Below are 25,268 nucleotides of genomic sequence, written 5' to 3' on the forward strand. Positions count from 1 at the left end.
AAAAGTAGTACACAGACTTGAAAACCATCTCCTCAGCCGGGCGAGGTGGCTCACGCCTGTCATCCCAGCACTTTGGGAGGCCGAGGCGGGTGGATCACGAGGTCAAGAGATCGAGACCATCCTGGTCAACATGGTGAAACCCTGTCTCTACTAAAAATACAAAAAATTAGCTGGGCGTGGTGGCGCGTGCCTGTAATCCCAGCTACTCAGGAGGCTGAGGCAGGAGAATTGCTTGAACCCAGGGGGTGGAGGTTGCGGTGAGGTGAGATCGCGCCATTGCACTCCAGCCTGGGTAACAAGAGCGAAACTCCGTCTCAAAAAAAAGAAAAAAAGAAAAAAAAAAGAAAACCATCTCCTTATAGCCCTGTCAGTCATAAGCTAAGAAGATTCCAAAACAGATAAAGCCAGAACTACAGTTAAATAAGAACCTATTTTGGGAAACTTAATGAACCTATTGGTCACTATTTTTGTGAACAGAATAGCGAAAAATACAATAAAGGAAAAAGGAACAGAATAAGGATTAGAGACTGATATACTAAAGTGCTTGTTATTTTAATATCAGAGGAAAACTTTGCTCACATTATTGGTTAAGGAAAAAAAAAGTTTGGAACTTGAGTGCTGCAACAAGACAAGCTCAATAACCCTGTAAATTATGGTCCTCAAAGGGAGATTCAGGGGCCATAGGAGGTCTATGAAAAACGTGAGGGGACTCTGGCATGCAGCTGTAAAACACAACAATGATATTATATTTACATTAACACTTCAAATAATCCTCTCTGGTATGATATTAAGTGAGCACTTGGGAGAAAAACCAACAACAATTTCTCTATTCTTTCTCTGTGGTAAATAGTAATGGCTGGTGGAGACATCCACAGAAATTTCTGACTCCCTGACACTAATATGCTGCTAGAGTTGGAGTGTTTAAATACAGCACATTATTTTAGTTCTAGGAGTTAAGATAAACATACTTGTTTTCCCGATTAACTGTCGGAGTTACCGTTGGCTTCCTCTTCTCTTCCTCTTGAATAGCCTGGGTTATATCTGGGGAGGAGTAGGAGCGCTTCAGTTTGGAAGGTTCTCTATCCCGCTCAGCAGGAATCTGTGGCTTGGCTTTATGAGTGGGAGGTGTGGAAGGAGGTGCAGATGAAGGAGCCATTTCCGGTGGGTACATATGAACAGTGTTGGTGGGTGAATGATAATAACGAAAGGTTCCAGTGATTGGGTCAAGAAACTTAGATTAAAAAAAGAAAAAAAAATACAGGTCAAAAAACAAAAATAACCATTATATAAACAAAGAAATAACTCCAAAGTTTTCTACTAAATTTATTTTTGGATTAAAATAATTTGAATAAAATGGTGATAAACTTCAAAAGAAATTTAGGTTTTAAAGTAAAACACTCCCTTTTTTTTTTTTTTCTTGAGAGGAAGTCTTGCTCTGTCGCCAGGCTGGAGTGCAATGGTGCCATCTCGGCTCACCACAACCTCCACCTCCCGGGTTAAAGCAATTCTCCTGCCTTAGCCTTCCGAGTAGCTGGGACTACAAGTGTGTACCACCATGTCCAGCTAATTTTTGTATTTTTAATAGAGACGGGGTTTCACATGTTGGCCAGGACAGTCTCGATCTCCTGACCTCAGGTGATCTGCCCACCTCGGCCTCGCAAAGTGCTGGGATTACAGGTGTGAGCCACCTCACCTGGCCATTTCTAAACGACAGATGCCAGAATGCTCATATATTGTAGCCAGCATCTCAGGTTGGGTATTGAGAAATCTCACCCTGTTATAATTAGGGGAAGAACCTATGTGCTCTGTAATGGAGAAATGGATTTGACTTTGCATTACAGAATATATAAAATAAACATGTTAAAAACATATTTTTTAGGAACACAGTGACTATTTTATTGCTAATTTTGACTTTTACCTTGGCCCAGCCTGAAGGCAGTCCTGGTACGATCCTCCCCATTTCTTCACTTCTTGCTCTTGTCAGAGGTTCTCGTTGAGCCTAGTTTTAAAAAAAAAAAAATCTAATTTTTCAATTAAATTTTGTCATATAAAAATTTAAGCTACCTGTACCAAAGAACCAAAAAAACCCTTGCCTTGGCTGCCCTTAATATTTTAAAAAACAGATTCAGAGATGAAAAACAATTATCTTTTTCTTAAAGTACAAATATTACTATACCATGGTGTCAAGGAGTATTTCTTTTTTTTTTGAGACGGAGTTTCGCTCTTGTTACCCAGGCTGGAGTGCAATGGCGCAATCTCGGCTCACCGCAACCTCCGCCTCCTGGGTTCAGGCAATTCTCCTGCCTCAGCCTCCTGAGTAGCTGGGATTACAGGCACGCACCACCACGCCCAGCTAGTTTTTTGTATTTTTAGTAGAGACGGGGTTTCACCATGTTGACCAGGATGGTCTTGATCTCTCGACCTCGTGATCCACCCGCCTCGGCCTCCCAAAGTGCTGGGATTACAGGCTTGAGCCACCGCGCCCGGCCTCAAGGAGTATTTCTAAGCCTGTAATGACAGCAGGTGGCAAGGTGGTGGTAGATGGCTTCTGTGGTAGTTCATAGGAAGACAGTGGATCCAAGCAAATAAGAAAGGCCACAATATTGGTTTTTCTAAAATTTTGCATCTCAAGCTATTTTATTTTTGGTCAATTTTTTTTCATTTTCCACAGTAAACGATTACATAAAATATAAACCTATATTCTTCAGGACTCAGTGTGCCCTTTCTCTGTATGCCAAGAGGTGTGAGTAGAGAACAGATGATATAGCATCCTAGCAAATGAATATTCATAAGAAAGGCTACAAAATTTCATTATCATGGCCTACTGTAAATCTAACTTAAGCCATCTTGCTCTCCCAACATTTCTTCTTCTGTATTTATTCATTCCATAAAATACTGATGAAATGTTATGTAAGTAAAAACAAACCAGCATATTGAGGCATCAAACTCAATATAATTGAATATGCTACTTCCATTTCCTTTAAAAAATTATTAATAACAGAAAACAAAAACACCGATGAACCACCCACTTCTATTTTTATATTCTTCTTGTCTTAAAATATATACATTCTAGGCCAGCTCATGCCTGTAATCTAGCACTTTAGGAGGACAAGGCAGGAGGATCTCTTGAGCCCAGGAGTTGAGAGATCAGCCTGGGCAACACAGACCCTGACTCTACAAAAAATTTTTAAAAATTTTTTATTTTTACTATACCTAGCTTGGCCAGGTATAGTGGCTCACGCCTGTAATCTGTGCACTTTGAGTGGATGAGGCGGGAGGATCACCTGAGGTTAGGAGTTCGAGACCAGTCTGGCCAACATGGGGAAACCCCATCTCTACTTAAAAAAATATAGAAAGTAGCTGGGCATGGTGGCGTGTGCCTGTAATCACAGCTACTCGGGAGCCTAAGGCAGGAGAATTGCTTGAACCTGGAAGGTGGAGGTTGCAGTGACCTGAGTTCATGCCACTATACTCCAGCCTTGGCAACAGACCGAGACTAAAAAAAGAAAAACAAAAAAACCCCAAACAAACAAAAACACCCAGGTAGGCCTGGTGGCATGCACCTATGGTCCTAGCTACTCCAGAGGCTGATGTGGGAGGATCACTTGAGTACAAGTGGTCAAGGCTTGAGCCCAGGAGGTCAAGTGAGCTATGATCATACCACTGTACTGCTGCCTGGGTGACAAATCCTATTGAATATAAACGTGTAATAAATAGAATCTGTGTGCTGGAAAAATATTCTGTCAAAATGAAGTCAAATGGCACAACTATCCACATGCAAAAAGATAGACTTAGACCCTTATCATACTATATATAAAAATTACTTTGAGATGGCTCATGTATCTAGGGACTGAAGCTAAAACCTTAAGAAGAAAACATAAGAGAAAGTCTTCATTACTTTATGACTCTGAGTTAGACAAAAATGTTCCTTAGACACAATACCAAAAGCATAATCCACATGAGAAAAATAAGACAATAGATTTCCACAAAAACTTTTGTGCTTCAAGAAACTCCATCAAAAAAATGAAAATATAAGCCACATATTGGGAGAAAATGTTTGCAAATATCATTTAAAAAATTTTTAGAGATGGGGTTTCACTATATTGCTGAGGCTGTTCTTGAACCCTTGGCACAAATGATTCTCCTGCCTCAGTCTCCCAAGTAGCTGGGTCTGCAGGCGTGTGTCACCACACCTGGGCTTGTACTTGCACTGATGATGACCTTATAGATTTTAAAAACACTACCCTCAAGCATTTAACACAGTGCTAGAGAGACTGTAGTTGCTTAGCAAATACTGTATGCTTTAGTGGTGAGTAAATCTTGAGAAGGCTGAGCCTTCTTAATATCCGACAATTACTTTAAAATGTTATTTAATCAATACTTGTCTATGGCATTTTACATAGAATGAGTGTAGTGTGGATTATACAGCATGGCATTTAAGACAGCCAGAAGAGGCCGGGCGCGGTGGCTCAAGCCTGTAATCCCAGCACTTTGGGAGGCTGAGGTGGGTGGATCATGAGGTCGAGAGATCGAGACCATCCTGGTCAATATGGTGAAACCCCGTCTCTACTAAAAATACAAAAATTTAGCTGGGCATGGCAGCGCGTGCCTGTAATCCCAGCTACTTAGGAGGCTGAGGCAGGAGAATTGCCTGAACCCAGGAGGCGGAGGTTGCGGTGAGCTGAGATCGTGCCATTGCACTCCAGCCGGGGTAACAAGAGCGAAACTCCGTCTCAAAAAAAAAAAAAAAAAAAAAAAGACAGCCAGAAGATATATTCAGTACTGTTGCTTCCTGGAGGGCAAAGATTGGGCAAGATGGCAGGTGGCCAACAAGGACAACTTTTGCTTTCCTTTCACGGTTGCCAAAGACCTTGGCTGTGGCTGGTGTGAAGCCCGGCTTAAAATGTCAGGTCCAGTAGGAATAACTGCAAACCTCCATTTTAACTTAGTTTTTAGTCTTCACTTTGTAGTTCCAGTCATCTAATCCCTACTCTTTCCCTCTAAAAGGAACAGAAGAATGTCAGAAGAGAAGGCATGTATATATATCTCTCTCTCTTCATTTTCTCTTATTGTTAACTCATTTCCAGCTCTCTTGGGTTTCACTTTTGGAGCACTGCTGTTTGACTAGGGCTGAAGTTCTTAATCTTTGTCAGGCTTACATATCTTAAGAAATTTTATTTTTTGTTCTTAGAAGAACGTCAATAAAACATAACATGGTTTTATTTTTTCTCTATTTTTATTTTTCCATAGGTTATTGGGGTACAGGTGATACTTGGTTACAATCTAAGTTTGTTTGTTTTGTTTTTTTTTCATATGGAGTCTCACTCTGTTGCCCAGGCTGGAGTGCAATGGCATGATCTTGGCTCACTGAAACCTCCACCTCCTGGTTTCAAGTGGTTCTCCTGCCTCATCCTCCCAAGTAGCTGGGACTACAGGGACAAGCCACCACGCCTGACTACTTTTTGTATTTTTAGTAGAGACAGGGTTTCACCATGTTGGCCAGGCTGGTCTCAAACTCCTGACCTCAAATGGTCCTCCGCCTTTGCCTCCCAAAATGCTGGCATTACAGGCATTAGCCACCATGCCCAGCTATTAATAAGTTTAGTGGTGATTTGTGAGATTTTAGCGCACCCATCGCCTGAGCAGTATACACTGCACCCTATTTCTAGTCTATTATCCCTTGCTCCCCCTCCCATCCTTGCCCCTAGTCCTCAAAGTCCATTTTATCATTCTACGACAACCACCATTCTACTTTCTGTCTACATAAATTTGCCTACTTCACAAAGCTCACAGAATTGGAATCATTCAGTATTTATCCTGTAACTGGCTTATTTCACTTAGCAAATGACCTCAAGTTTCATCCATGTTGTAATGTGTAAGAATTTCCTTCCTTTTAAAAGCTGAATAATATTCCATTGTATGTACATATCACATTTGTTGATGCATTCACCTGCTGATGGACATTTGGGTTGCTTCCATTTTTCAGCTATTATGAATAATACTGCTAAGAACATGTGGTACAAATACTTCTCGTTTGCAATCCTTTTGAGTATATACCTTGAAGTAGAATTGCTAGATCATATGGTAAGGCCTAAATATTTTTTACTTTCATAAAATAGAACATGCTGTCAAACTAAATAGGAAGACAAACTCTATTTCCTTTAGCATATAAATGGATTGATCATGTAAAAACAAGCAAAAAAATAGCTACCAAAGATGGCAAAGATCCCACTACACTGTAGAGCTCATGACAGAGGATGACAATTGGTCAGATAATCACATAGTTATAATCCATGTTTGGTTTTTATTACAGTTTTTTCCCTCAATGAACTACTTACTTTATTTCTTTCGGTATCGTCTGTATCCTCTCTAAGAGTTCCTGTCCTTAGAATTCCACTTTCTGGTTGTCCTTTAATCTTAAATGGCTGTAAAATTATTAAAATTACATTAGTGAAAGAAAACTCTAACTCTCCTCCCAAAATAAAGCTACTAGCTAACACAACCAAATCTATGAGACTGGAAATGTAAAAGGAGACCTCTGAAAAGTTCATTGTATTTTATTGTCACATTCCAAATACTTAAAAAACTAAACAACACTGATGAATCAGTGAAGAAAAAAAGATGAAAATCAAACTGGATTATGAAGCACTGGTTCACACTACATGGCAGAGTATAAAGTGCTGATCATTAATGTATACTCACCATGACCTCATTAGAACATTATTCTTTTATTTAAATACTATTATGATTTTGGCTACCTTGAAAGGAGTTGTGCTTCAAAAAATTTATATTCAAGAGAATGAAGAAATTAAGAATTTTATACAGACCTACAGTCAAAAATACAAAATCCATATTTATGTCTTCTTATAACCTCATAGATTCTTTTTAAAAACTTTAGTTTTATATCTTATTTTAAAATAACTCTACTAAAAACTTTTTTAAATTAGTGCAACTTTTAACGAAATTTATTCTAGAATAAATTACATATTTCTCCTACTTTTAAAAGGAGCACACAAGAAATGTAATCTTTACTTAGATGTGTAGGAATATTTGGCACCTATATGCTAAATGACACCACAAATATGAATGATTTAAGTTCTAAAGACTGCATGCCTCTAGTACAACAAGATGGAAAGGAATTAGCTTTGGAATCTCACTGCCTATGTGATCTTAGGCAAATACTTAACCTCTAAGCTTCAGTTTCACTTGTAAATTGAATACCATATGGGATTAGCATTAGGAGTAAATAAGATAATGTACTGAAAATACTTAGCATATAGTAGCTACTCAATGAATAATACTTAAATTGTATGTTAAATAACAGCTCACATGTTTTGATCTTCCTGTGAATAAAGTTAGGGTTTTAGTACATGGGTTTCACATTCCCAATGTGGAGTATTAAGAAGGTTTTTGGATGGAAGCTATCTTTTTTAATAGCAGAGGTTAGCAGATCTTCCCTGGATACGAGTGGCTTGACTATGAATTGTTAATTTTGATAACAAGCCTTTATTGTGTTTGAGAAGTACTGAAATTGACATTCTGGGGCTGGGCACAGGTGGCTTGTGCTTGTATTCCCAGCACTTTGGGAGGCTGAGGTGGGTGGATCGCCTGAGTTCAGGAGTTTGAGACCAGCCTGATCGACATGGTACAACTCATCTCTTAAAAAAACAAAAGAAAGAAATTGATGTTCTGTAAAAATAGTATCCTGCCTTCCATTAGAAGTCATTTTCACACTACTAAAAATGTTTTTTTGCATTTATATATATGTAAAAAAGACTATAACTGTCCTTGCTATTACAAACATACATTTGGTGTTCAAAAGGAAAAGACATTATTAATGCCCTAATGAAGAAAAATAGAAAAGCATGGCATTATTAGAGATTGAACAATAATAATGTCCCCTAAAACTATGGGAATCAATTTTGGGTGTGAAGCCAGGGGCAAAATTAATTGGGTTATTTGCCAATATTATTTGAATAGATAAACCAAGAAACAAAATAACACAGATCTGACCAAAAAATAAGCAGATATAAACTCTATCATACAAATATTGGCATCTAGTTCCTCTATACTGAGAAGGAGATTATATTTTACTATAGTCTTTCCATGATCATACATCAAACATAAAAATGAAGAATGTAGCTATTCATCTCAATTATTTGAAATATACTGCATTTTATAGATGCAGTATACAAAAAGCAATTTCATTCCCTGCCAATCATTTCATAAATGTATGGCACTGGCCTCAAAGGAGCATAGGTGAGCAAATGTGGATAAATCAGTACATTCTATCCCCCAGGAAAAGACTATTTGAAATGCCTATCCTTTTATGGAAGAATGCCACTGGTGTTATCATATTTTCACATACATTTTCTTTCACTTCACTGGCAATTTGTACTGTTGCTGCTTACCTTGCCTGAACCTGAATCCCCTGTCGCAGATGTATGGGGCACATCTCCTGTTGACTTTTTCTGTATTTCTGGGGTTGGACACCTTTTCCCCCTATCTTCTACAGATTTCTTGGCATCAGAAGTTTCATGTTCACTTTTACTTTGTCTTTTTACTCCTGTTATTTCTTTGCCCCTCTTTGCTGAGGTTTCTTTATCTTCTTTCTTGGCCTGCTCACTTTCTTTCTTCTCTGTTTCTTCTTTTGCTTTTTGTTGCTTCTCTGTAATTTCATTTTCTTCAGCTTCTTGTTTCTTTTTGGCTTTTTGTTCTTGTTCTTCCCTCTTCAGTTTCTCTTTCTGTTCCTCTTGCTGCCTTTCCCGAAGTTCTTTTTCTTGTTTGTTTTTCTCCATTAGAAGAGCAGTTTCTGCATGAATACGAGCCTTTTCTTCATCTGTTAACAAGAGAGTTGGAGAGGAAACTACTGGCTTGGTGGAACGATCAGGAATAACTTTTCCATTCTGAGGAGATGGTTGCTCATGATTTGTACTTTCAGATTTTATTCTATGCTCTTCAGGCAATTTGACTGCTGGTTTTTTAGTACGATCAATCTAGAGCAACAAAACCAGAGCAAAACATTTTTGTCAAAAATCAGGACAAAAACCTCAGTTCTTGAGATAAAGTTGTGATAAAAGAAGTGTCACTTTGTGGATACAACATCTGTCAGTACATCCATTTGTTAAAGTACTCACTGTCAAGACTTCTCATAAAACAGAACTTGAGTGGGAGATATTTAACATCACTGGCACTTACATCCTCCTGACTCAACACTTTTAATTTTTCTTGAGTGTTTTGTATACAAAAGAGTTTCAAGTATCTTCATTCTAAAACATAAAACCTAGACCAGGGCCTACCTAAATATAAGTTCCACTTCCAGATATCCAAATACCTACCCAATATCTCCATTTGAGTGTCAATACATATACCTCAAACCTCATATAGCCAAAATGGATTCACGATTCTCCTACCACCCCCACAAACATGGTCCTAATCTCATGGATGTTAACTAATCTCCCAATAGTTGTGCAAATCAAAAACCTGAGTCCCTTATGTTCTTCCCATATCCTTCTGCATGCTGATAATTTTCCTCCTATATCTGTCCCTCCATCTCTTCTGCCACAAGCCAAGAGCATGCCAACCTCCTCTCTTACCAGGACTACAGCATAGCTTTCAACTAGTTGCCCATCTCTTCTCTTGGCCCCACCCCCCAATCTGTTTTTCCACATTATAGGCAGCATATTCATTTTAAAACAAATTTGACCATTTTCTCCCCTGATTAAAACCTTAATTTGCTACCCACTGTGCTCTCATTATATCTAAAATCTTTAGTACAGCCTGTAAGGCCACGTGTGGTCTTACATCTGCCTCTTTCTCCAGTCATATGCCTATGTATACCAGCCATACTTGCCTTTTAAAAGAAAAATCTGACCATGGCTCACACCTGTAATCCTAGCACTCTGCGGGGCTGAGGTGGGTGGATCACCTGAGGTTGGGAGTTCAAGATCAGCCTGACCAACATGGTGAAACCCTGTATCTACTAAAAATACATAGCTGGGTGTGGTGGTGCATGCCTGTAATCCCAGCTACTCGGGAGGGTGAGGCAAGAGAATCCCCTCAACCTGGGAAGCAGAGGTTGCAGTGAGCCAATATCATGCCAATATCTTGTTACTCCAGCCTGGGCAACAAGAGTCAAGCTCTGACTTAAAAAAAAAAAAAAAAAAAAAAAAAAGTTAAAAAAAAATTCTTCAAAGATGCCATGCTCCCTCCCAACTTAGGTCTGTCTATCAGCTCTTCATCTAGATAATGCCCACATTAGATCTTGGCTTACACATTTCTCCCTCTGAAAAGACTTCCCTGATTCTTAGACATTCCTATATGTCCCCTGACATTTCTAGGAATGTCAGGAGACATAGAGCCAAGTCCCCTGATACATGCTTTTATAATACCTTATTCTTCTCCCTCTGTTGGAAATCTGATCAAATAATTTTAATTACTTGTTTAAAATCTTTCTTTCCTCCTAGAATACAAGCTAAAAGGATAAAAACTGGCCGGGCGCGGTGGCTCAAGCCTGTAATCCCAGCACTTTGGGAGGCCGAGGCGGGTGGATCACGAGGTCAAGAGATCTAGACCATCCTGGTCAACATGGTGAAACCCCATCTCTACTAAAAATACAAAACATTAGCTGGGTATGGTGGTGCATGCCTGTAATCCCAGCTACTCAGGAGGCTGAGGCAGGAGAATTGCCTGAACCCAGGAGGCAGAGGTTGCGGTGAGCCGAGATGGCGCTATTGCACTCCAGCCTGGGTAACAAGAGCAAAACTCCGTCTCAAATTAAAAAAAAAAAAAAGGATAAAAACTGTGCCTGACACAGTTAATAACTATGTTACTGAGGGAACAAATGCAATCTTCCCTAACGACTTTTACAGGAGGTAAAATACTGTTTTCCTTCAAGTTGAGTAATAAACTATCTAAGTTTCTGAGTTAATGAGTTACATGTTTACTACCTCAAATTAACAACATATTAACATTACATCATTTTAAGATGTGACCCTAGCATCATTTCTTGCAAATATTCTGTACTGGAACAAAAATAAAAACCTACAACAACATCTGCCAATAACAATCTACATAGTGTTCTTACGAAACTAATTTAGGTCCTTCTACTAGAAAACAAGTTGCTGTGTGCGGTAACTCAAGCCTATAATCCCAGCACTTTGGGAGGCCAAGACAGGTGGAACACTTGAGGCTAGGAGTTCAAGACCAGCCTGGGCAACATGGCAAAACCTCGTCTCTACAAAAAATACAAAAATTAGCCTGACGTGGTGGCATATGCTTATAATCCCAGCTACCTCCCAGGAGGCTAAGGTGGGAGGATTGCTTGAACCCAAGAAGTTGAGGCTGCAGTGAGCTGTGATCATGCCACTGCATTCCAGCCTAGAAGAGAAAGCAAGACCCTGTCTTCAAAAAAGAAAACAAAGAAGTTAGTAGAAAAAAAATAATTTATTGGCCAGGTGCAGTGGCTCATGCCTGTAACCCCAACACTTTGGGAGGCTGAGACAGGCAAATCACCTCAGGTCAGGACCAGCCTGGCCAACATGGTGAAACCCTGTGTCTACTAAAAGTATAAAAATTAGCCAGGTGTGGTGGTGGGCACCTGTAATCCCAGCTACTCGGGAGGCTGAAGCTGGAGAATTGCTTGAACCCAGAAGGCAGAGGCTGCAGTGAGCAGAGATCGTGCCACTGCTCTCCAGCTGGGTGACAAGAGCAATACTCCATATCAAAAAAAAAAAAAAATTATTTGTTTACTTCTCTTTCTGCTTCTTAAAAAAAAAATCCTGTCTTTTTTTCTACCTATATCTGAGAATAAAGTAAGAAGAACCACTATGGGGATGAAGTTAACAATATGAGGTGGAACAGAAACAAAAATAAATACTGTTTTCATTTACGTTTTGGTGGCTTGATCTATTTTCCCCTAATCTTAAAAGCACAGTTATGATCAGGTTACTCACAAGTTTAAAATTCTTTAATGGTTCCTTGGGCCTAGAAGATTAAATTCAAATTTGGTCCAAGTCTCTCTTGATGACTCTTGTCAATCCTTCTAATCTTATCTACTGTCATAACTTCCTCTTTCCAACAGAGACTAGCACCTACATATGTTAAAACTCTTCACTAGGCTGGGGCCAGTGGCTCACGCCTGTAATCCCAACACTTTGGGAGGCCGAGGCAGGTGGATCACCTGAGGTCAGGAGTTCGAGACCAGCCTGAACATGGAGAAATCTTGTCTCTACTAAAAATACAAAATTAGCCAGGTGTGGTGGTGCATGCCTATAATCCCAGCTACTCAGGAGCTGAGGCAGGAGAAATGCTTGAACCCAGGAGGCAGAGGTTGTGGTGAGCTGAGATCACCCCACTGCACTCCAGCCTGGGAAACAAGAGTGAAACTCCGTCTCAAAAAAAAAAAACAAAAAAAAACCCACAACTGTTCACTGTCCCCAGAGAATGCTCTGTGCCTTTGGTCATACAATTTTCTACTTGCTTCTTCTATCCTCAGCTCCTACTCTTAAAGCCAAGATAAAATACTATCTCCTCCATGAAGATATCCTTGATCTTTTCTCAGCTAAAATATTCTCCTTGACCTGTGCTCCAGTGGCTTGTAAGAGCAATTATGATACTCTGCCTTATGCTGTGGCTGTTTATACAGATCTCTCCTACTAAACATCAGAATAATCTAAACTTGGCCAGGCACGGTGGCTCATGCCTGTAAGCCTAGCACTTTGGGAGGCCAAATTGGGTGGATCACCTGAGGTCAGGAGTTCAAGACCAGCCTGGCCATCATGGTGAAACCCCATCTTAAAAAAACAAAAAACAAAAAAACTCAACAGAATAATCTAAACTTTCATGCTGTCTTTTTTTTTTTTTTTTTTTTTTTTTTCCTGAGATGGAGTCTCATTCTGTTACCCAGGCTGGAGTGCAATCGCTCAGTCTCACCTCACTGCAAACTTGCTTCGCAGGTTCTAGTGATTCTCCTGCCTCAGTCTCCTGAGTAGCTGGGACTGCAGGTATGCACCACCAGGCCTGGCTAAAGTTTGTATTTTTAATAGAGACAGGGTTTCACCATGTTGGTCAGGCTGGTCTCAAACTCCTGATCTCAGGTGATCTGCCCGCCTCTGCCTCCCAAAGTGTTGGGATTATAGGTATGAGCCACCATATCCAGCCCTCATGCTGTCTTTTATATAGAAAATCCTCAAAATATGTCTGAAAAACTGTATATATCTCATAAAGTTATGCTGGGACACAAAAGGATTAGGGTTTAAATAGATTAAGTTGAAAGGAAATGCAATAACATAAGTTCTTTTTAGAATTTCCTAAATTCACCCTTTAAGAAAAGTTGTTTAACAGTCTGCAATTTATTCTGCAATACCAAAAGATCTTAAAAATGAAGACATGAACCACTTCAGTTTATAACAAAAAATTACCAGATTTTCTATTCACAACCGGCTCCACAAATCAAATGTCATCCACTTTAAATGTGAAATACTATTTTAAATATATCTGGGGGAAAATTAAAAACGAATGCTAAAAAATGTTATTGGGAAATGCACAGAAGGGTAGCATTAGTTAACCTCTCTTTAAATAAAACCAAATAAAGGAAATAACAACTAAACTTTTTTTAATTGTAACATCTTAGTTATTTAAAAACCTTTAAATGATTATCATTAAACATGCCTGTTATCTGTGTGTCAAATTCTAAGGAAATGAACTAAAGTATTATTTTAAAACCAAAATACTGACATCACATACCTACCATATGTAAACCAAGCTATTTAGGAAAATACTATGGGTCAAATTATAATCCAAAAATATCCCAAAAGGGCTATACTAATTCACTGTGGTATGCAATGTTTATTGGCACCGTTTGTAGCAAATGTATCACAAGCTGGCTTTGAAATCCTCTGAATTATCTACTCTAACATAGATGTGGCGATAATGCTGAATTATGATGAAAAATTTTTAAACAAAAAATATGTCAAAACATACATTCTTCTCATTGATGCTTTTCAAAGATGTTAAATATTATATATTAAAATTCATCTCTATACTATGTATTTCTTTCTTTCTTTTTTTGGAGACAGAGTCTTGCTGTCACCCAGGCTGGAGTGCAGTGGTGCAATCTTGAGTCACTGCAACCTCCATCTCCTGGGTTCAAACAATTCTCATGCCTCAGCCTCCCAAACCGCTGGGATTACAGTCACCTGCCATCAAGCCCAGCTATTTTTTGTATTTTTAGTAGATATGGGGTTTCACCATGTTGGCCAGGCTGGTCTTGAACTCCTGACCTCAGGTGACCCACCCGTCTCAGCCTCCCAAAGTGCTGGGATTATAAGCGTGAGCCACCGTGCCCAGCTACACTATGTATTTAATATTAAAGCAAAAGAGAGAATAAAGTTAAAATCAAGAACATACCTGTGGAACGTTCTTTATACTAGGCACTGGCTGAATTATGGGTGAAACATCAGATTTAGAAGTAGCAACTGGTTCAACTGGAGTTGATATATTCAGTGGTCCCATTCTCTCATTTTGATCACTTATCAATTCAATATTTTCATCTACTTCTATAGGTGGAGGTGACATCTGGGCAGTGGGTTTAGAAGGAATTGATTCTTCCAATGAAGGATAAGTAAAATCCACTAAAATCCCAAATATAAAAATTGTTTTTAAGAATAGCAAACCCATAAACAGTACTTACATTTCTCATGCACGTTAATGTAATAATTAAATGTAAAATAAGTGAAAGGACAATTACAACAGTCAAAGAAAATGTGAACTTCCAGGCTTATATTTTTATGCCTGAAAACAAACCGCTCTTTAATAGGACAAATGCACACACAACCAAGAATGTTTCCGTGCAAACATAATTTTAAAGTATATTTTACCAAAGCAATTTTAAACAAAAACTTTCACATACATACATGAGATAGACACCTCTTCATTCTGGCATCGTGGGGGTGGAGTGACCTTAGCATTTGTTGTATACTGGGGATAGCAAAGAAGCCAGTTTTCATAGCCTCCCTCTAAAACCAAAGGTTCATTGCGCAGGACAGTTTTACTTTCCCACTATAAATAAGGAAATCATATTTTTAATATGTCAGCAATCTTTCAACAGCTAAAACCATAACAAATCTAAATTTTAAAGTTGTTCCCTTAAATACAAGAATTTATCTTCTAAATAATGACAAAAAACTGATTCGAAATTCAACATTAAATGAAATTGTTCTATCGGTGGGGTTTTTAAAACCACACAAATAATCAATGACCTTAGAAGAAAAATTAGAAAATAAATTACTTAATATAAAACAAAAATGACCCATAACCTCACCACCCCAATACCACTTTATATTCTGGAATTTACTCTTATAGTTTTCATTAAAATCTTTATAATGTTGCTTTTCTTTTAGATGAACATCTTTCATCAATACAGAGCTATATCATCATTTGTAATGATTAGATAACATTTGACTACTCATTGACTGATTGATAGACTGAGACAAGGTCTTGCTTTATCACCCAAGTTGGAATGCAGTGGCACAATCACAGCTCACTGCAGCCTTGACCTCCTGGCCTCAATTGATCCTCCCACCTCAGCCTCCCCAGTAGCTACGATGACAAGCATACACCACCATACCCAGCTAATTTTTGAACTTTTTGTGAGGTGGGGTTTCACCACGTTGCCCAGGCTGGTCTCAAACTCCTGGGCTTAAGTGGTCCACCTGGCTCAGCCTCCCAAAGTGCTGGGATTTACAGGTGTGAGCCACTGAGCATGGCCTGTTCTACTTTACACACACAACAATACTGAGTCAATCATTTGAACATTTGGTTTTTTTCCCCTTTAATTATAAGCAATGCTGAAATAAGCACCATAAGATCCTTATACATGCACATACCTCGTCACCTCCTGAAGGAAAATTCCCAGAAAGGGAGTTGCTTAAGGTTTTCAATATATTGCTGATCTTAGAAATGATCACTTAAAAATATGCTGGGCATGGTGGCTCACGCCTGTAATCCCAGCACTTTGGGAGGCCAAGGTGGGCATATTACAAGATCAAGAGATCGAGACCATCCTGATCAACATGGTGAAACTCAGACTCTATTAAGAATACAAAAATTAGCTGAGCATGGTGGCATGTGCCTGTAATCCCAGCTACTCAGGAGGCTGAGGCAGGAGAATGGCTTGAACCCAGGAAGCGGAGGTTGCAGAGAGGCAAGACAGTGCCACTGCACTCCAACCTAGTTACAAAGTGAGACTGTGTGTGTATGTATGTATGTATGTATATATATATATGTGTATATATATATATACATATATATATAAAAAGGTAATTATCTAGGAGTAGAATTGCTGTTTTAAAATGATGCCCAGTTGCCCTTCAGAAAGGCTATACCAATTTACACACTTAACCAACAGGATATGAGAATGCCCATTATACATCTTTATAATTTTTACCAAACTGATGGACACAAAATGGTGTTTTAATTAGCATTTCTTTATTAGTGAAGTTGAATACTTTTTCATTTATTTACTATGCATTTATATTGTTCTGTGACTTAACTATTTAATAATTACATCCTTTGCCCCTTTTTCTATAGCTATTTGCAATTTTCTTTTTTTTTTTTTTTTTTTTTGAGACGAAGTCTCGCTCCAGCCTGGGTGACAGAGCAAGACTACATCTCAAAAATAAATTAGTTAATTAATAAAATAAAATATTTAATCCCAACACTTTGGGTGGCCAAGGTGGGAGGAATGCTTGAGGACAGGAGTTTGAGACTACTCCTGGGCAACATAGCAATACCCTGTCTCTACTAAAAAATTTTAAAACATTAGCCAGGCATGGTGAGCACCTTTAGTCCCAGCTACCCAAGAGGCTGAGGCAGTAGGATCACTTGAGCCAGGAGTTGGAGGCTGCAGTGAGCTGTGATTGTGCCATGGCACTCAAGCCTGGGTGACTAAGAAAGACCCTGTCTCTAAAAAAAAAAATTAAAAATAGATAAATTTTAAAAATATACAGTTAGGCCGGGCGCAGTGGCTCAAGCCTGTAATCCCAGCACTTTGGGAGGCCGAGGCGGGTGGATCACGAGGTCGCGAGATCGAGACCATCCTGGTCAACATGGTGAAACCCCGTCTCTACTAAAAATACAAAAAATTAGCTGGGCATGGTGGCACGTGCCTGTAATCCCAGCTACTCAGGAGGCTGAGGCAGGAGAATTGCCTGAACCCAGGAGGCGGAGGTTGCGGTGAGCCGAGATCGCGCCATTGCACTCCAGCCTGGGTAACAAGAGCGAAACTCCGTCTCAAAAAAAAAAAAAAAAAAAAAAAAATATATATATATATATATATATATATATATATATATATACACACACACAGTTAGGCCTATAATGATTGTGTCTGTACTGAGCATGTACAGACTTTTTTTTCTTGTCACTATTCGCCAAACAATATGGTGCAACAGCTGTTTACAAAGCACTTACTTTGTATTAGTTATTATACAGAATCTACAGATGATTTAAAGTATATGGGAGGATATGTGTACTTTATATGCAAATACTATACCATTATATATAAGAAACTTGAATATCCATGGATTTTGGTATTTGTGGCGGTGGCGGGGGTGGTCCTAACACCAATCCCCCACGGATATTGAGGGACACTATTATTTTTTAAACCTTTGTTAACTTGGTCAGTGAAACTGGCATCCATTGTTTTAATATGCATTTATCTGATACTATTAAAGTTGATCATTTTTATGGTTATGTCCACTTGCATTTCACTTTCTGTTCATAGCTGTCCGTGTCCACAACTTATTTTACTAAAGTATTTTTCTTATTTGTAAAAGCTCTTTGGATTTTAGGTATTTTAAACCACTGCCATATGTGTCGTAAATATTTTTGCCTATCTTCTGCCTTGTAATCGTGCGTGTGTGTGTGAGAGACGGAGTTTCACGCTTTTTACCTATTTTATGCCTTGTAATCTTGTGTTTGTAATCTTGTGTGTCTCTTGTGTGTGTGTGTGTGTGTGTGTGTGTGTGTGTGTGTGTATGTGATGGAGTTTCGCTCTTTTGCCTAGGCTGGAATGCAATGGCGTGATCTTGGCTCACTGCAACTTACGCCTCCCGGGTTCAAGCAATTCTTCTGCCTCAGCCTCCCAAATAGCTGGGATTACAGGCATGCGCCACCATGCCTGGCTAGAGACAGGGTTTCTCCATGTTGGTTAGGCTGGTCTCGAACTCCTGCCCTCAGGTGATCCGCCCGCCTCAACCTCCCAAAGTGCTGGGATTACAGGCATGAGCCACCCTGCCAGCCTTGCTTTATAATCTTATAAGATCTTTTCACACCTAAGTTCTAATTTTACAATGTCTAATCGACCAATCTTTTTTCCTCAATGACTTCTTTCTTTGCTTTTATGTTTTATAATCTAAATATTTTTAAAATTGACTTAAGTCATTTTTTCAGGTAATTTATATTTCTAAAAATTCTAATATATTTTATATAGATCAGTATATTGTTATCTAGTGATTTAAAAAAATCTTTTATTTTACTTTTTAAAATTTTTTTGAGGCAGGCCCTCATGCTTTGTTACCTAGGCTGGAGTGGAGTGGCAGTCTTGGCTTACTAAAACCTCAACCTTCTGAGCTCAGGTGATCTTCCCACCTTGGCCTCCTGAGTATCTGGGACTGCAGGCATGAGACACCATGCCTGGCTAATTTCTGTAGAGATGGGGGTCTCCCCATATTGCTCAGGCTGGTCTCAAACTCCTGGCCTCAAGTGATCATCCTGTCTGAACCTTCCAAAATGCTGGGATTACAGGCATGAACCACCACGCACAGCCAAAACAAATCTTTTAAATCTGAATTTATAAAAATTCCACAATTAAAACATGATGGGCTGGGCATGGTAGCTCATGCCTGTAATCCTAGCACTTTGGGAGGCCAGGAGTTGAGACCAGCCTGACCAACATGGTAAAACCCTGTCTTGACTAAAAATACAAAAATTAGCTGGGTGTGATGGTTCAAGCCTGTAGTCCCAGCTACTTGGGAGGCTGAGGCACAAGAATTGCTTGAACCTGGGAGGCAGAGGTTGTATTGAGCTGAGATCATGCCACTGTACTCCAGCCTGGGAAACAGAGTGAGACTCAGTCTCAAAAAAAAAAAAAAAAAGCATGATGTATCTTTTAATATTTAAGATAAACAACTAGTTAACATGCCTTTCTAACAACCAGAGGTGGCTTGCAATTACAATACACTAACAACAAAACTTGCTAACCTTGAAAAGTGCATCTTTCAGACTCCGAAGAGTTGTTCCAATTTGTAAATCTTTGGCAGAACTAAACCAGTCAAGAAGTACCACATATTCCACGTTCCCCCTCTTCTTCCATGTGTCTTTAGAATCATCTGGGAGGTGTGCTTCAATCCAACTAGCAGTGACTCTGAAATGTATTAACATTTTTATTGGAGCAAAAGTCAACAAGAGGCCCTAATATACTAACAGAAGACACTCAGTTTTGTTCTACAGTCTGTACCACACCACAGCAAACTTTAAGTAGATCCTTTCTAAGGTGAGGTTATATATTAAGATACTGAACAGCCTATAATGTTTAACCCATTCACTACTGTATAATACTGGAACATAGTTTCAGTAATTATTGGAGACTAAAAGAAGACTCAGTTCTTTTCATTCTGACCCTTTATTAAAAAAAGAGGTGGGGGGGCCGGGCGCGGTGGCTCACGCCTGTAATCCCAGCACTTTGGGAGGCCGAGGTGGGTGGATCACGAGGTCAAGAGATCGAGACCATCCTGGTCAACGTGGTGAAACCCCGTCTCTACTAAAAATACAAAAAATTAGCTGGGCATGGTGGTGCGTGCCTGTAATCCCAGCTACTCAGGAGGCTGAGGCAGGAGAATTGCTTGAACCCAGGAGGCGGAGGTTGCGGTGAGCCGAGATCGCGCCATTGCACTCCAGCCTGGGTAACAAGAGCGAAACTCCGTCTCAAAAAAAAAAAAAAAAAAAAAAAGAGGTGGGGGGAGCAAAACTAAAAACAAATTGTCTGAGCTCCTCTTTGAGCCAAATATAAACTGGGAATCACCTGGGTAAGATTATTCATATTTCAGTTCTCTTATACCTACATAATAGTCCACCAAATACCAGGATGTTTATTCAACAAACACATATACCATTTACCATGTGCCAGACACTGTTCTCAATGCTTTATTCACATTGAGTTTTCACAACAATCCTAGGGTGGATATTATTATTATCCCTATTTGAGGGAAACTGAGGCACAAAGAAGTTAAGCAACTCATTCAAGTTAAGTGGAGCCAGAATTAAAATTCAGGCAATCTGGCTCATGTACATGCTCTTTGCTATGTTGCCTCTTAAATCATCAACTGTGAATAACACCAACTCTACATTAAAGTACAATGTTTACATCATCTTTTGCTCACATAAAAGCTAAAGTCCTTACAGTGGCCTGCCACAGACATGCACCCCTAAGCCTCAACATCCTCATCTCTAACTACTGGCCCCCTTTACTCACTCCAGCCACTGGCTTCCTTGTTATTTCTGGTTCATTCAGGTATGCTCTTCCCTAAGGGACTCTGCTCTTGCTTTTCCCTGTCTGGAATCCTCTTCCCCCAGATAGCTGCATCACTCAATTCCCTTATTTCTTCAAGATTTGCTAATAACTTCCCTGTGAGGGCCTTCTAGATTAAAAATTTAAGAGCCATCCAAACACACACACATATGGCATTCCCATTTTCAAGGCACCCAACATAAGACATGCTACACATTTTAAAGTTTTATTGTGTGTCACCTAGCTTACCTCTCTTTTTTTTTTTTTTTTTTTTTTGAGACGGAGTTTCGCTCTTGTTACCCAGGCTGGAGTGCAATGGCACGATCTCGGCTCACTGCAACCTCCGCCTCCAGGGTTTAGGCAATTCTCCTGCCTCAGCCTCCTGAGTAGCTGGGATTACAGGCACGCGCCACCATGCCCAGCTAATTTTTTGTATTTTTAGTAGAGACGGGGTTTCACCATGTTGACCGGGATGGTCTCGATCTCTCGACCTCGTGATCCACCCGCCTCGGCCTCCCAAAGTGCTGGGATTACAGGCTTGAGCCACCGCGCCTGGCGGGACATTTCAATATTTAACTGATGATACTGGTAAGCCAGGCAGGAGTAGTACAACTTTTATCCACAAGTAAAACCAAATAGTTCAGATTATTTTAATTTTAAAATCCAGTTCCTATATAACACTGGTGGATACTGTATCCTCTTGGAAGTAAAGAAATAGAAAAAATATAAAATATTGTCTAATAATATTCTCTCCTGATATATACAGATTAGAAGGATACTTGGTCAACAAAGAAGGAAAAAAGGTGAAATGTGATATTCATAAAGACTATTTCCAACCCTAGGGAAATATTTACCTAAATACTGTTTTCAGGATTGGTATACTACAGAAAATACTTTGGGAAACAATAGTATCAGCCAATGTTTCTCAAACTTCTGTCTTTCATGTACATCTTCACAATTTTCTCCAACTCTGCTCCACTTGTTCTATTATTATTTAAATTTAACTTAATTAAAATAAGTTTTTATGGAAACAAATTTAATAGGAAATTGTACGGCCCTAAATACATGAAAAAAACCCCAGCATCATATCCAATAAGTAAAAGGAACGTCTGAAGATAAATATTTAAGTAAACTGTGCTATATTCGCAAAACAAAACAACATATGTCAATGAGAATGAACAAACTACAACTACCCACAATAGAGATGACTGTCACAAACATAGGTTGACTAAAGAAGACAGATATTAAAGACTACATATTATATAATTCAATTTATATAAGTTAAAAAGCAGATAAGAATATATTCTGTTAGAAGTTGGTGGTTTCCTTGGACAGTGGGATATGGGTAGTAACTTACAGGGGGGGTATATCGGGTTCCGGAAGGATGATAATGTTATGTTTCTTGGTCTGGATGCTAGTTAAGTGAGTGCATTCAGTTAATGAAAATTCATTGGGCTAGACACTTAGGACAGGAGTACTTTGATACATATACTGTAATGTATTAAAAGTTAAGGCCAGGCACGGTGGCTCAGGCAGGGCACGGTGGCTCATGCCTGTAATCCCAGCACTTTGGGAGGAGGAGGCAGGTGGATTATGAGGTCAGGAGATTGAGACCATCCTGGCCAACATGGTGAAACCATATCTCTACTAAAAACACAAAAATTAGCTGGATGTGGTGGTGTGTGCCTGTAGTCCCAGCTACTTGGGAGATTGAGGCAGGAGAATCGCTTGAACCCAGGAGGCAGAGGTTACAGTGAGCTGAGATAGTGCCAGTGCACTCCAACCTGGGCAAAGGAGTGAAACTCTGTCTCAAAAATAAACAAACAAACAAACAAATGAAGTTAAGAATATGGGAGCTAAATGATAAGAACTTATGAACACAAAGAAGGAAACAACAGACACTGGGGTCTACTTGAGGGGGAGTGTAAGAGGAGGGAGAGGAGCAGAAAAGATAACTACTGAGTACAGAGCTTAAAACCTTGGTGATAAAATAATATGTACAACAAACCCCTGTGACACATGTTTACCTGTGTAACAAACCTTCACATGTACCACCAAATCCAAAATAAAAGTTAAAAAAAGAAATAGGCCAGGCACAGTGGCTCACACCTGTAATCCCAGCACTTTGGGAAGCTGATGTGGGCAGATCATTTGAGGCCAGTAGTTCAAGACCAGCCTGGCCAACATAGTAAAACCCTGTCTCTACTAAAAACACAAAAATTATCCAGGTGTGGTGGTGTACACTTGTAATCCCAGCTACTCGGGAGGCTGAGACACGAGACATGAGGATCACTTGAACCCAGGAGGCGGAGATTGCAGTGAGCTGATACTGCACAACTGCACTCCAGCCTGAAGGCGGAGATTGCAGTGAGCTGATATTGCACAACTGCACTCCAGCCTGAGCCAAATGGCAAGACTCTGTCTCAAAAAATAAATAATAAAAGCTGGGCACAGTGGCTCACGCCTGTAATCCCAGCACTTTGGGAGGCCAAGGCAGGTGGATCATTTGAGGTCAGGAGTTCTAGACTAGCCTGGCCAACACGGTGAAACCCCGTCTCTACTAAAAATTTAAAAATTAGCTAGGCAAGGTAGTGCGTGCCTGTAATCCCAACTACTCAGCCTCCTGAGGCAGGAGACTCTCTTGAACCTAGGAGGCGGAGGTTGCAGTGGGTGGCGATCACACCATTACACTCCAGCCTGGGTGACAGAGCGAGACTCTGTCTCATAAATAAATAAATAGCTAGCTTGAAATTTTAAGAACAGGTAGGCTGGGTCCAAAGGCACTGTAATCCCAGCACTCTGGAAGGCTAAGGTTGGAGGATCGTTTGAGCCCAGGAGTTTGAGACCAGTCTGGGCAATGTAGCAAAACCCACAAAAAATATACAAATTAGCTGGGAGTGGTGGCATGTGCCTGTAGTTCCAGCTGCCCAGGAGGCTGAGGTGGGAGGATCAGCTGAACCCAGGTCAAGGCTGCAATGAGCTGTAATCATGCCTCTGCATTCTAGCCCAAGCACAGAGTGAGACTTTGTCTCAAAAATAAATAAATAGACCAGGCACAGTGCCTCATGCCTGTAATCCCAGCACTTTGGGACGCCAAGGCAGGCGGATCACAAGGTCAGGAGATAGAGACCATCCTGGCTAACACAGTGAAACCTCGTCTCTAATAAAAATACAAAAATTAGCCAGGCATGGTGACATGCACCTACAGTCCCAGCTACTCAAGAGGCTGAGGCAGGAGAATCGGTTGAACCCAGGAGGCAGAGGCTGCAGTGAGCTGAGATTGTGCCATTGCACTCCAGCCTGGGCGACTGAACGAGACTCCATCTCAATAAATAAGTAAATAAAAATAGATGATGAAAAAACACAGTAATCACTATCAGCTAGTTGTAGGTACTATTACCTACAGAAAGCTCTGAGACCTGCTCCCTTTAGTTAAGAAAGGGAGATAAGTAAGTATTTAAAAGATATACTAAAACCAAACTGAACTGAAACTCCTTTAAACTAACTCAAAAGGACTGTTAGGTAAATTACAAAGAAATACTTTCTCAGTATGCATTTCATTGTTCTTTAATCTTCAACCTAAAATCATCTTGAGTTTCACAGTCGTCCAACTCTCACATTTTGGGAAACTCTCATATAAACTCAACAATAAAGACCACTAGCTTTCTGTTAATACATATTAGACTATCCAATGACTAATTATAACTTTGTTCAAATCCTGGAAATATATTTATATGTTGAATTAGACAGAGCACTCTAATTTTTTTTTTAACAACCGGTAATCAATTTATTAAAATAGTTGACTTAACTATCTCCAATTGTGACTTCCATCTCAACTCCTGGCTCAATACTGATGGAAGTAATCTGCTTAACAATCTCAGAAGGGCTCTGAAAGTCAATAAATTGCTTGTGGATTCTCATCTGGAAATGATTTCATGTCTTAGAATCTTTACCAAAGGGAGTTTTTCTTGTGATTTTCGAAGTCTTAGTAGGCATTTGAACTGGTCCTTTCACTTTTAGCTTCTTTTCTCATGCTCCTCTGATCAAGTCAGCACACACCTTCTCCAGGGATTTTACTCTCCGGCTCATTGACTGATTTGAATTCAGTGAACTGCCACTTCCAGCTCCATGGGTGTTTTTCCACTATCTTTAAAAGCCATGCTGTTGTATGGCTTCCTGACCAACTGGTTCCTCGGCGAGAGCGAACAGTAGCGAGTCAGGAGCAGGACTGGGCAGACCACAGGTTGGCACCACCTATGACCACGTCGTTCTCAAAGAGCTCTAACTTTTTTTTTTTTTTTGAGATGGAGTCTCCCTCTGTCACCCAGGATGGAGTACAGTGGCGCGATCTTGGCTCACTGCAACCTATGCCTCCTGGGTTCAAGCAATTCTCCTGCCTTAGCCATCCTAGTAGCTGGGATTATGGGCATGTGCCACCACACCTGGCTAAAGTATTTTTAGTAGAGATGGGGTTTCAACATACTGGCCAGGTTGGTCTGGAACTCCTGACCTCAAGTGATCCTCCTGCCTTGGCCTTCCGAAGTGCTGGGATTACAGACATGAGACACTGCGCCCAGCCTAAGCACTCTAATTTTTAAAGAGCTTATTTACAAAGTACACTCTTTGCTTCAGGTCAAACATTTATCAAGGATCTGCAATATGCCAAGAACTATACAGATTTTATTACCTAATTTTAAAA

General features: G+C 39.8%; 1 protein-coding gene across 2 annotated transcripts in view; it reads right to left on the reverse strand.

Annotated features, from left to right (window-relative positions):
* Positions 1-25,268, reverse strand: part of USP8 (ubiquitin specific peptidase 8) — an 86,963-nt gene that overhangs the window by 9,276 nt on the left and 52,419 nt on the right. For both annotated transcript variants that reach the window (XM_003928858.4, XM_010339489.3), the window contains 7 exons: positions 19,264-19,426; positions 14,916-15,060; positions 14,410-14,633; positions 8,412-8,996; positions 6,339-6,425; positions 1,919-1,999; positions 969-1,231 (listed from right to left, as the gene is read on the reverse strand). In XM_003928858.4, coding sequence (XP_003928907.1) covers positions 969-1,231; positions 1,919-1,999; positions 6,339-6,425; positions 8,412-8,996; positions 14,410-14,633; positions 14,916-15,060; positions 19,264-19,426 — 1,548 coding nt within the window. The remainder of the gene's footprint in view (positions 1-968; positions 1,232-1,918; positions 2,000-6,338; positions 6,426-8,411; positions 8,997-14,409; positions 14,634-14,915; positions 15,061-19,263; positions 19,427-25,268) is intronic.

This window comes from Saimiri boliviensis, chromosome 2 (genome assembly GCF_048565385.1).
Source record: "Saimiri boliviensis isolate mSaiBol1 chromosome 2, mSaiBol1.pri, whole genome shotgun sequence".
In the NCBI taxonomy this organism is placed as follows: domain Eukaryota; kingdom Metazoa; phylum Chordata; class Mammalia; order Primates; family Cebidae; genus Saimiri; species Saimiri boliviensis.